Raw genomic sequence first — 13,389 nt, forward strand, 5'->3', positions numbered from 1 at the left:
TAAAGATTAAGGTTTCTTTCTTCCATGACAAGCCAAGAAAAACAAAGCTGATGAAAACAAAATCACCAAAACAGAGATTCAACCATGAACATGGCTGCCTGTGACAATGCCTGTCAGACACGCCAGTTGCTTAGCAACCTAGGTATGACTTGGCAAGTTGTTGAGTTGATTGAATATCCCTTAAGTGTCATATTATGGGCAATTACACACAAATGCATTGTTAGACAGTCTGAGAATCTTAAAGTCTTATAGCATTTAATAGCCCATTCTTAAATGCATTCGCAGCCTAAAAAAATACAAAAGGGTGTGTTTGGTAATGATAATGAAATGTCTTTATGAAAAGGTGAGGGTTTTCTAACATATTCTGCCTGTAAATAAAGTTATCTGCACATCACTTGGTATCTAGCATTGTAGTGGATAAACTGAATGTGGTTATTAGCTGTAGTTGTTGTGATCCTTTTTTAGCTGTAAGAACTTAAAGCCTAGAAAAGGCTCTGTAACCACATGGGATTCACAACCATTCAATGCAGCCAGATCAAGCTGAAGCAGACTTTTCTCTCAATACCAAAATCAAACACCTTATTAGTAAGAGCAAGTCTAGCGTTTCAGGCTGCTGCCTGATCTACAATCTGAAAACTTTTTGTTTTGGGTTAAATGTCTTAGCAGTTTGCACCAATCTGACCTGAAGTTTGTGTTTCACCTTGACAGATGCACATTTATCTTCCCCTATCCCAGGAGACAGGAGAGGACAGTTAGTCATTGCTCCGGCTGTGTTTGGAGACTAGCTCGGTAGGCCGGTAGTCACAGAACCTCTGAGGCATTGCATTCTGGATCAATGCAGACTATGAACCATATTTTGTTGCTATTCCCACAGCTTGTGTTTGTCGTTGTTAGAGCCAGACGCTGACCTCTGATTGAAAGCTTGGGGTAGGTCTTGGGAATTGAGCAGTGTGTTAAAGGCTTGCACAATCATCAGATCTCTCCCTTGCCTTGTTAAGCACACCTCCCAAATCAACAAGACAAGTCATTTTCACTTTTCGTTGCACAGAGCCATCTTGAAATATGTCATTATTTACTCCATGTAATAGGTCTTCAGATGTGATTCAGATGTAAAGTGAGTGGAATGATTCTCTGTGTCCCCGCAGATTTCTTCTGTGCAGGGTTGGGTGATGTCGGCTGAACTGACACATGATGAAGTCCACAGTGAAACATCACAATGAATGATGGCGTCATTGTCGTGGGTGGTGGTGTGGGGCATCAATGATGTCACCAGTAAATTTGGAAAATCATAGCAGTGAACGGTGGGAAAAGGGGGTCTTGCCCAAGGACACTTCGACATAGAAGCTGGGGATCGAACCCCCGACCTTCTGATTGAGGGACGACCCACTCTACCACTGAGCCACAGCCGCAGCAAGGGAGTGCAAGTGTTTGCCCCGGTGTGGCTGAGGCAGCGGCTTTTAAGACATGAAGTTACGATGGTTGATGACTAACAGAGATCGCCAATCAGCCCCACCCTTCTTCTGTGGCGAAACATTTATTGACTTGTGACGTTAAAGGACGTTAACACACCACTATTGACAATTACCCAAAACATGGTTCCCACAGTATACGACAAGCTCAAATGAACAAACAAATAATGAGACTAAATTGCTCTTTTTGACCTGTAAAGGCGGTGCAGTCACACAATGTTGAGCCTTAGACTTTTGCTAAGTTTGGTGGTTGTGAGTTCACACTGTACAACACAAATTGCCTACTGAGTCAATTTTGGTATAAGCTAAGAGAACTGATTACTATGCATGTCAGGAAACAGAAAAAAAAGGCAGCACAGAGTAAATAAATGTCTTTCACAGAAGTCTAAGTCTTATAGTGTATATGAGTTTACTTTAAACTGGTGATAGTGGTTGATAAAGGTTTCTCATCATGTAATATTATGCTTTGTCGTGTCGGGTAAGCAATATTTAAAGCTGTGTTCAGAAACACAACACAAAAGAAAAATATTGCCCTCATTGATTTAATTGATCACTGTTTTGGTACTGCAGGGATACAGATGCAACTCCAGTAAAAAAAAAAAAATGGCCACAATGTTAAACTTTTTCCCTAAACCAAGTTGATTTCATCTTTAAAAATTTAAACAGGGTAAATCGCTGTGAGATTGTCAGTAAACAGCAAAGAGAATAATGACTTTCCAGAGTTGTAAAATCGTTTTTCATTATTATAAATCACTGCACAGTGTTTTGATGTCTCATAGACCTTTATATTCATTGATCTATCAGTCAAATCAGCTTTCCTAGACTGCATTTCATCAGGTGTAAACGGCTGGTAGCACACATGACGAACATGGAGTAAAAGGCAAAAAGCCATTGCTGTTCCTCTCTTTGTTACTCTCAGTGCTCTTTGACATTATTTACTTAGTATCATTAGATTCTACCTCCTTAAAACTGATCATTTTTATGGGGCAAATACTAAAGCTGAGAGTGGCTTATGTTTTTGTAACATAATATGGTTACTCCAGTGTAAACTTCAGACAACGTTCTGTAAATCTTTCAGAAAACAGTCTGCGTGTTCAAAATTGAGGCCAAATGCGTAACGACAAAGCATAAAGAAATATTTTGATTCATTTGTTACACAGTTTTACAGCAAATGATAATATGTGACTGATTATCAGAGTTCAAGTGGAAGTAAAGGATACAGTTTCGTACATTATATCATTTCCTACTGACACATGACAATTCCCATACCATTACTGTTTCACTATGGCAGAGAGCTCTTTTCTCTGCAGGCAACATTCAGAACTGTATTCCTGTAATGAAATGGTTTTCAATTTATTCCTTACAAGATAAGCCGTCATTTTCAATCTGCTCAACATACCAAGTCCACCAGCTAGGAGTAATATCATGCATCTTGCAATTGCCGACAATTCAATTTTTCTGTGGCCCAAAAAGAAAAAAAAGATTGAAAGCACCAGATAAAGAGTAAAAGACATCTTTTTACATATTCCTTCTGGATACTATCTATTCAATGAGTGAGATATCCCTGAGAATTTCATTAAGTGCAATACTCTTGACCGCAGCGGCATTAAGAAAGACAGGGGTTTAACCATGTCCGTATAAATACCATCACTGCATATAACATTCACAGAGATCGGACAATTATAATTTTGAAGAAAAGCAAAATTGAAAAATAAAAGATACATGACCTCAAGTTCAAGCTTGCTGCCTTTGATGTGAAAGAGTCATTTTTGAATTTAAACAACACGCTGAAGCCGTGAACTTGGGTGATCTAACTCTAGTATTTTGATAATACTGTTGAATGTTTTGACAGTAGAGTAAATCCCAGGAAACACTCAGGCTCTTTCCAACAGTAGATGAAGACAAAACTCTCTTTGAACCAAATTACCCAATTTCCATTCTCATTTGTCACACTCTGGGATGGAGCTGGGCCACAGTAAGTCATCACCATAGTCACACATGGCAGCATATCTGGCTGGCTCTCAGCGGAGCAGGGCCCATTAGACAGCTCTGGTGAAGTCAGAGGAAGGGCTGAGAGGGCAGATGGGACCAAGGTGATGTTTTATGCATGGGTAAGAGCCATGCTCTGGAGGGCCAGCTGAGGCCCCAACCGGAGAGGGACAGACTGACCCAGCCAGACCCATCACATACTCGCTCCCTCTGCAGCACCTCCCCCTACTCCTCTGAGACTACGGCCAGCCTGCGCTCTTCCATGACTCTGGGCACAGGTCCAAAACTATTGGTTAATATATGTGGAAGTCAGTCCTTTATGTTGAAATATTAATTTGACACTTCCAGACTCTATCAGGACTGGCATTTGATTTGATACATCTGACTAACTGTAGATAGGCGGGTTATTTCCTTAGCACATGATGTCATTTAAGCAGTATTAATTATTTTTTGGCCACTTGGGGGCAACAGGACAGGCATTAAACATTAAGATTTTATCAACTTAAGAAAGTTGATACATGCATTTATGGTAAATATGTTAGAAAACAGTGTCCTATTTACACATGCAGCAGGCATGGACCAACGTTAGCATTGGAAATGAGGTTAATGAGAAGAGAGCGAAACAAAACAGTGAAGTTGTGAGCTGTGAACAACATAACAATGAGCATGAAGACCCTAAAACACTCCATATAACTGATGAGAGCTATAAAAGCTCGTTGGTAATTGCCTGTAGGGTCATCACTAAGAGAGAGCCTCTGTACATTATACACTGTCATTTGATCTACTGTAAAAAATATTGATTCATGCAGCTTTAAATCAAACTTACCATCAATTTCCTCCCATACAACACAAATATTCTCAGGAGTTTAAATAATACTATATCCACTACAGTTCAGAAAATCTACAATACTTAATGGTGAAGCTAAGTTTGTACTCTTTACAGACGTACAATATCGATTCTCTCAGAATAGCCGGTAATGCTGGCAATATTGATTTGCTCTGTGTTCAATACATATTACAAAGGGCTCACAATTACTGGCCTTTTTGTGAAAATTTCATTACATGAAATATTGATCAGATATGTTTCTATAGCCATTGTTTTTAGCACTAAATGTTGTGGAACTCTGTACTGTAACATCATCTATGACTGTGCTTTGCCTTTTCTGTAAGAATGAGTGACGTGCCCACAGCTCTCCACTGATGATTAGAGCAGAGTGAGGGTCGTGGGGGAGTCAGATAGATCTTATTTATCAGTGGCTCTACTCAGTCACTGTCAAAGTCACCTTTAATGGCCTCCAAACTGCGTCCACATTCCCCCTGTGCTGAAACTCTCCCTTTCTCTCCCCCCACTCCCCTCCACGGATGAGTGACAGCTCCGCTAATGTAGTCACAGCCGGCTACAGCACGGGGAAGGGGAGATAGAGGGAGGGTCAGTGGCAAAAGCTCAGCAGCCAATCTCCTCCCTGCTTGACTGCAGTATACACACCAGATGGGCCTTTGGAGGAAAAGAAAGATCCATACGAAGCCGCTCTGCAGTGAGTTGTCTCTTGCAGGACAATGGTGGTGGTTTGTTAAAATCCCCATGTTCTAATGATATCTCATGATAGAGTTCAGAGAGTTTAAAGGGAAATTTGAGAAGCTAAAGTTTTTTTAGAGAGTTGTGGTCAAGGCAATGTGTTCCTAAGGTGGTGTGGTGCGCCCCTCCCTCAGTCACTGCAGAACGGTGGGGGACCCGTCAAGGTGAAGTGAAACAAAAGAAAAGATTTTATTTGATCGCAGCCAGAAACACAAACAAACCTGTTACGACTTTATTACTTATTGTATATATACCACGCATTAGTATAAATGGATATGGGTGCATGACAAGAGGAAACATTTTTAATAATATGGTGCATTTAAGAATCAAAATCTTTTGTGTGCTGCGCACGGCAACAACAATTATTCTTTAATTTTGAAGCAATGAAAAGCAAAGAATTGGCATTTTTTGTGTTTTCCCAAAGTAGTTGGTAAACATTCAAGTAATCAAGGATTTTATTTGGTGTGACGCTAAACTGTCAAAACAAGATCAAAATAAAATTTCCATGAAGATTTAGAGATTAACTTTATCATCTTTTTCTTAGCATCACAAGTCCACATTTCCAGATTGTCCACAAACATAGAAACCCTCAACTTACTGTAATGTTCAACATGCTTATATTTTGGACAAGACTGTTTTCTGCTCTGCCATCAAAATCTTTTACATACCATAAGATTGGACCAGACAAATTAAATTTTCTATATTCTCACATCAGGCACATTACACTGCATGGAGCGATCCTTACTGATAGAGACCTGCTTCATTTTACTTGTGCTATGACTAAAATGAAAATGAAACAGCATTCAAAAAGGCTGCTGACAGAATGAGAAGTACCTGGACGGCAAGTAAATTAAAAATTCTGCGGTCTTGTTGAAAGGACGATGATAAAGTGATAAAGTGAAAAAGGAAGGAGAAACGTGTGTTCAGTGTCAGTCAGCAGTCACTCAGTAGTCTTCATGTTTCAAGTGCTGGCATGCAAGTGTATTTAGCTTGGGTTTTGAGCATTAAACACGCGTTTTAATCTATGAGAGAACAATGAGAATCAAAAAGACAAAAATGCTAAGTAGGCACACTTTGTTTGGGTCCGTGTGGTAGCTCTTTTCAGTTTTGTATGTAATTATGGCCAAACAGCGAGACAACCAGTGAGCACTTAAAGCCTCGTAACCATGTAGATTGGAGTTCATGACCATTTTTATTCAAAAACATCTGTTACGTTGTGGCTCCTACAGTACATTTCTCACCACAAATGAATTTGAATTTGTGTGAGGGAATACAAATGGCGCGGCAACAATTGAACACAACAAGCATGTGCGTGTTAAATTGCGAAACAGCTCAATCAAACTCTTGATATTGCCACTGCAGCTGGCTGCGTCCTCCCTCCCCCGATTGGAGCTCATATGAATCCAGCCTCTCATCTCCTCCTCTTCCCTCACGAAGGTTAGGTGAAATAATAAATAAATAAATACGAGCGAAACAAGAGGAGAAAAGTGAGGGAGCGAGAATACATGTAGGAGAGAGGGTACCAATAATGTCACATCCTCATCTTCTGTGTTTGACGCAACAATAATGGTACAGCAAATACATTTATTAACAAAAGCTGCCACGCTGGCAATTCACAGACATCAATCCAAGAGCATTCTCTGAGCTGCTTGCTTAGGTGATTGATGCCTCAGAAAATTCATTTTTGAGGACACTGGGGTCATCTCGGAATAACAGGACTTCGAGGAATATTCGGTCAAAGGAGGCGAGTATGAGATGTGGTTGCGAGAAAAAAACACATTAACTGTTCGTGTACGTTATAACACTACATTCTGTTCAGTAGATCTGTCATTGCGCTGAGGGAATTTAAGTGGCAATTGACTCTGATGTAGGAAATGTAACCTTGTTGTTGCACCCCTATTACACACAGTCAATATTTTCATTTCATCTGAGGCCCTTTGCTGGAGCGGCTCACAAATAGCATTCTGAATCTTCATAAACAATTTGCACTGGTACAAAATGAAGCATGAAGTCTACTCCTACACAACAAGTCTGCCAGGTATTGGCACAAACTAGGTTTTCCTCTGTTGTGACACATATTCAAGCGTCTTTTTTTGACCATGGTTCTCCAATATCACATTATCCAGCAATTTATAAGGTAGATTAAATGTGTCTTGTCTTATATCAGTCCTAGACAATCTTGCTGCATTGCACATAGGTCTGCAACTAATGATTACTTTCATAACTCACTTGTTTTGTAGATTTAAGAAGCAATTAATCTTTTAGGGAAAAAAAGCCTATCACAATTTACCAGACCTCTGTGTGAAGTCATAAATTACTTGTTGTGACAAGTAAAAGTCCAAAACACAAAGTCAATAAATTTACAGTGACATAAAACAGATAAAAGCAGCACATCTTCATATTTGAGAGGCTGTAACGTGCAACTGACTTGATTGATTAATCAGTTATCTAAATTGTGGTTGATTCATTTTCTGTTCATTGACTAGATCACTCGTCTTTAGTACTAATTGCACGTAGTATATATTGTAGTCGTGCAGTCATCTGCAGTTTCCCTGTAGTTTTAGGAGTTTAAAGGATTGATGTCTGGGCCACTTCAGAAATCTTTTTAACACCCCAAATGTGCCATGATCACACCACGAAAAGTGGCACAGCAACATTCACACAAAGCAGGTAGTGCTAGAAGACGGTGACATTGAGACTTGATTCAGGATGTGTCGCAGAGCTACAATTAAAGTGCCCAAGGATTGCAAATGGTCAACAGCACAAATTTGTAAACTGTACCGATTTACCGCCTCCTAATTTCATTACACACACGCAATGACAATAAAGGCTATTCTATTCTATTCTACACTGATTAAAACAGTTGAATTCAAACTTAGTTGATAAGACCCCGAGTTGTCAGTCAAATCTATGCTGAACCATTGTACATTAAGCAATGCAGGACCAACAGCATGACAGGCTGTTGACTTCACACACTGACTCTCACACACAGACCTCACTGTGATGGAAGTAGAGAAGGGTACCGGAAATGGAGGGCAGCGTGACGCCTGACAACGCGACGCAGGACACTCTCAGCTCTAGCGAAGACTGTCAGAGAAGTCGGCTAAACTACTTTTGAACCTTATGGTGGTTCAGCCTCCTCTGCTTCTGTCCAGTCTCACTGAGCGTTTGGCTGACAGTCTTCTCAGCAGGCCTGCAGGAGAGACGCTCCGTGGAGTGCAAGGATTTTATAACTGAACTAAGACTTTTCTCTTCTCTGATTATATGGATATCTGAGGTTTTCACAAACTGGATGATCCGCAAAGGCATTCAAAAGTGGGTCTAATGTAGCCTGATATAGGAGTTTAGTGTGGGGCCACAGGTATGCAGGTGTGCCCAGCTGACATTAGCTGGACAGGGGAGTGAATTGCATATTTGTCATATTTGTAGGTAAGGTGTATAGAAGAAAAGACACCAGTAATAATACTGAGCAATCCATTAGGCTTACAGCAGCAGCTTGCTGTTTTTCGCTGAGATAAAACCCATTTCGTAGTTCATTTTCGCATATCAGCAAGGTCATCATATAAAGAAACTCAAATTTGTAAAACACTGATTGTGTTACTGAGTCAGATGAGTCGACAGGCAGCAGGTAGCAGCAGTAAAGTCGCAGCACAGAGTAGCAGGTGTCAGATTTCAATCATGCGACAAGATGAAGGAAAGTTGACCAACAAGACGATGGCAGAGGGTTTTGGTGTCAAAGCAAAAAGCAAAACTGCCTGTTTGGCAGTATTCTGGATTTAAGGGAAAGATCCAAAGATCTAACGTTAAAGATCAAAACAAGCGCTCTACAGATACTGACTGCCATCAACTAATATATTCTCTTGTAAAATGTCCGGTGTAATCAGTAACATCAAGGTGTCCCGAGTTTATTTAGCACTGTGGAATCCCTACGAGCCAACCTTTCACCTGGACCTGGGGAGAAGAATCCCCCAGCCTGTACCCAACAACTACTTTGTCAGTAATGAGTCTCTCTTCCTCTAAACCCCACCTGCCTTCTTGTGAGCTTCCTGTTCTCGTTTCTCATACCTGTGCATCCACAAGGAGGTGCCTCATCAGGGTCATGGACTTCTGCAGCGTCTCCTTCTCGGGAGGACGAAAGGCCGGCTCCTCCTGCTCCACAGGCTTGGGTCCAGTCACCATGAAGCTCGCAATCTGGTCATTCAGGCTGTTGAGAGACTGCACGGCTAGAGGGACACAAAAGAGTAAAAGTCATCAGAAACGAGCTGCAGACACACACAGCGCATTTGTTCTGTTTGGACTTTGATGTGGTGATTAAAAATATCAGCCATTAATTTAGTGAATTTAACTTACACCGCACTCATCGTGATCCCCTAGGGAAAATATGACCTCACAAAAGAAAAGTTAAAAAGTTTTTTTTTTGTTTTTTTTAATGTAAATCTAAAAATTACAGATTTTTTATACGTCCTCTTTATCACAGTGCTGACAGGCTTGAGTGGATCATGAACTGCTTTCAATACCAATACAATACAATTAAGACAATAAAGTGCCACTACACACAAACAAAAGAAACATAACAAAACATTCTTCCTTTGTTGATGTATTGCCAGCTTCTTACTGAGCAGGAACATCACGGATAACAGAGTGGATGAAAACAGTTTCCTACTGTCACACTGTCACCGACTTTCTCTGTCAACGCCCTTTCTGGTGCGGAATGTTCCATGTCGGCGTGAGAGCCATCCTGTTTTTGTTTCCCTGTTCTTGCCCTTGTGTGTCCCTGGCAAACCTCTCCTTTCAGGTTTCCTCTCCAGCTAGGCTTCTACATTAAAAAAAAAAAAAAAAAAAAAAAAAAAACTAGCCAGCCCTACTATATTTCCTCCCTCTCACACACACATCCTCACACGGAGACTTCCTCAACCCTCCTCCATTTACCATTAATCCCCCTTACTCTTTGAAAGGTCACCACAACTATTTCCGAGTCCACCCACCTGGTGGAAATGTTAGATAAATGAAAGAGTTTGAGAAAAAGCAATTTCCATATTTTTGTGCCTTTTTAGCATAACTGCCTTTTGTATTTTTCATGAGCTGCTACACTAACTCCTAATGTCTCATTATTCATCTTCTCAACATTTAAACTTCGCTAAAACCTCTAATTTACAGCTTTGTCAGTTATAAAGGGAGACAGAGGTGCAGCGATCAAGGAATATCCTGTCCAGAGGTCATCTGACACAGACTCTGACCTATGCAATCTCGTGTTCTTCTGGGATCATATGCAGGCACATTTCTGCCAAATTAAGAAATCCAACCTGCTAAATCCACATAGAGAAAGATGATTTTAGGCCAAGAATCTGGATAGCGTCTTTTCAGGATGAAAATATAAAGCTTCTTTCACACACAAAAGCCCACGCAGAAAAAAAAAAGAAAAAAGAGAGAGAGCATAGATTAATGTGTTACATAACCAAGAATTCTTTCACCGTGGCTGACATTTCCAAGCAAACAAGCTTTGAGTAGGAAATTTGACAAGTCGGCACTGAAGGCAGCAGAGATAAGACGGGAAAGAGGGGGCTGAAGAGGAAGACTGTGTCCCCTCGAGGTGAGGGTTGAGCAGACATCAGATCTTTGAATACGTGAGTGGGCTGCTTGTCGCCTGAGTTCACAGACACTGCAACCACTTCACCTCTCTAAATACTGTCTTAATAAGCAAATAGATGGGCTACAGTAAGCTGGTGAGCAAGCAAGACTCTGCTCTTACGCATTTTCTTTATAATTAAATGCAGTTGATTTAAAATGCAAAAAGCCACATTTTCCCTTCCTGCTATTTTTCGAATATTTTACTGTTGTGGAAACCTCACAGACACGCATTATACAGAAATTATGTACACAGCCTCTTCTCTCCCTCAGTCGAGCGTTAGCAGATGCAATTTCAGCCGCTTCCTCTTAGTGCCCTCTACTGGACAGTTAAAGAACATGCAGGCACTTGTGAATCCAAAACACACACGAGTCCTGTTCATTTCCTGAGAACACAACCAATGAATAGGTCTTGCAGGCCAACACAGCTTTGAGATGTAGGGAAAATAATTTATTGAATAATTGATTGATGCCATATACAAATAATGCAGGAGCAACATTAGAATTTAAATTTGAATCTGGTTGTGATATGTAGGAAAAGCAGATTCGATCAGTTGAGGGCTAGTCTGGCTTTTGGATCATTTTTGAAAGAGCTTATTCAGCTGTTCGCACAAGTGACCATGCAAGCACTTTGAGGTAAACAGGCCTACACTGATTCTCAGCAGCTAATCCATACATTTTATTTATGGCTATAGAGGTTTATTTTCATTACTAAGGTTGTACAGTATGTCATAAATTTAAATATTACAGTGTGATCAGGTTATAACAAAATTATCTTTTCATTAATTTTGCTAGTATGAATGATAAAGCCATTTTAAAACTCACAACAGACAGACACAAAAATCTAAATTCATAGACACTGATCATGAAAGCTACACTGTGCACTAAAATCAGTATGGATATTTTGCTGCTGTAAGATGGGTCTGGGCAAAATAACCTTTGCCCTGTATATTTAATATCAAATCTCATCAACTCATATCAAATGTTAATTGTCCAGTCACCAATACTGATCATTAAGCCTCTGAAGCAACAAAGTACAATCAAATGGTTTGGAGGCATCACACTTCATTTCATAGACAAACTATTAATCCATTTAATGAAGCCCACAATCAGTAAAAGATGTGTCCTCCATGTGTATCAACAAAAACCAATTCAGGACAATAATCATATACGATGTAAGCTCAGTTACTTTCAACCACATATTATTTGTTACCAAAATAACCCAATTTATCATTGTGACAGGCTGTGTAATGCAGTGACACTGTTGCCAAGGATAACGATGCAAAATAGACCAAACTACAGGGATTGTCATTCTGTGTCTTCATCTGCAAACTGAAATAGAAATAGATTTCACCTACAGCTTGCCTTCAGCAAATCTGAAAGCTGATGAAAGAGAGGCACAGGTATGGAGGTGGCAGGGGAAGAGAAAGATAAAATTGCAGTAGTTAGGTTACAATGGTAGCAGAGAAAATAGAATTGTAATTCCAGCTCAGCCCTTGCACTTTTCCTGTCTCCTGTCCTCTTTCTGCCATCTTTCTTCTATCTGTGTCTCACCAGCATAGGCAAATCTCAAAGTGCCTCACATGTCCTCCTATAGAGCAGAGACAGAACAACAAATGAGGAGGCGAGACAACAGAAGAACCCCGTCAGGTCTTTATCTGTTCAGCAGGGAGAACTCTGGGTGCCCGGGGGAAATAAGATCACTACAGATGAAAAATGTTTGAAAGAATGTATGCAGCAAACCTAATAGGATAAGGTGCAGTAGTCGGGCTAAAGTCGAGATAAAAGGGGCTTATTTCATGGGAATTGTTCACAGCACACACGAAATCTTAGAGAAATATTGAGAAATACAGACAAGTGATGGGCCAAAATCAATTTCTGGGGGTTTCTGATGCCAGACTTACATATGCCACTGTGCACTGAGCTGAGCTGTGCAAGGTCATACCCACAAGTCTTCATTTCAGTGCGCAGTATTGAAAAACTTCTCTTAACACTACACATAACATGTAAGCAGTATGTGAAATGTGTGCACCAGTTATAACTTGTTTTGAGTTGTGTTTATTAACTAAAACTCAGTGTGTTTCAGTGTGTAATTATTCTGATATTTTATCATTTTCAATTAGTTGTTTGGTTCACAAAATGTTAGAAAATGGTAAAAGTTTCATCCACTGTTTCCCTAAGTCTATGGTGAGATCCTCAAATGTCTTATTTTGTTAAGTATCCAAAGATATTTAGTTTACGGTCATGGAGGACTACAGAAATAAGAAAATATTCACATCTGAGAAGCTGAAATCAGAGAATTGACACCGTTTCTTTAAAATGACTCAAAAAGATGAACCCATTATCAAAATAGTTGGTGAATGATATAGTATTTGACAATTAATCAATTAGTCAACTAATCGTTACAGCTCTACACAATACCCAAGACTACTTATTATATCTGTGTATAAGATGCTGTTGTGCACAATAATATATAACCTCATTTGTCCTGATTGATTATTAATTAGTTAGATCAAAGCAGGATTTTTCACTTATTTTAAAAGTCCATTGAGGCATTTTGTGAAGAGAGGCTTTTTAAAAAAATAGTTCATTCCATCAGCAGTGATCAGTGAGAGTGGGCAACAATTTCACACACCGACGGCCCGTGTGAAATAAAAATTGTAACTTTAATTCATCAGAATACATGGGTCCCTTTTTAATTTTTCACACAATGTTCCAGTTTGAAAAGAG

At 39.9% G+C, this 13,389-nt stretch overlaps 1 protein-coding gene across 1 annotated transcript in view; it reads right to left on the bottom strand.

Moving 5' to 3' along the window:
- Positions 1-13,389, bottom strand: part of kazna (kazrin, periplakin interacting protein a) — a 158,930-nt gene that overhangs the window by 130,460 nt on the left and 15,081 nt on the right. The window contains exon 2 of the mRNA XM_070838944.1: positions 9,100-9,257. Within this exon, the coding sequence (XP_070695045.1) occupies positions 9,100-9,257 (158 nt within the window). The remainder of the gene's footprint in view (positions 1-9,099; positions 9,258-13,389) is intronic.

This window comes from Pempheris klunzingeri, chromosome 11 (assembly GCF_042242105.1).
Source record: "Pempheris klunzingeri isolate RE-2024b chromosome 11, fPemKlu1.hap1, whole genome shotgun sequence".
Taxonomy (NCBI): domain Eukaryota; kingdom Metazoa; phylum Chordata; class Actinopteri; order Acropomatiformes; family Pempheridae; genus Pempheris; species Pempheris klunzingeri.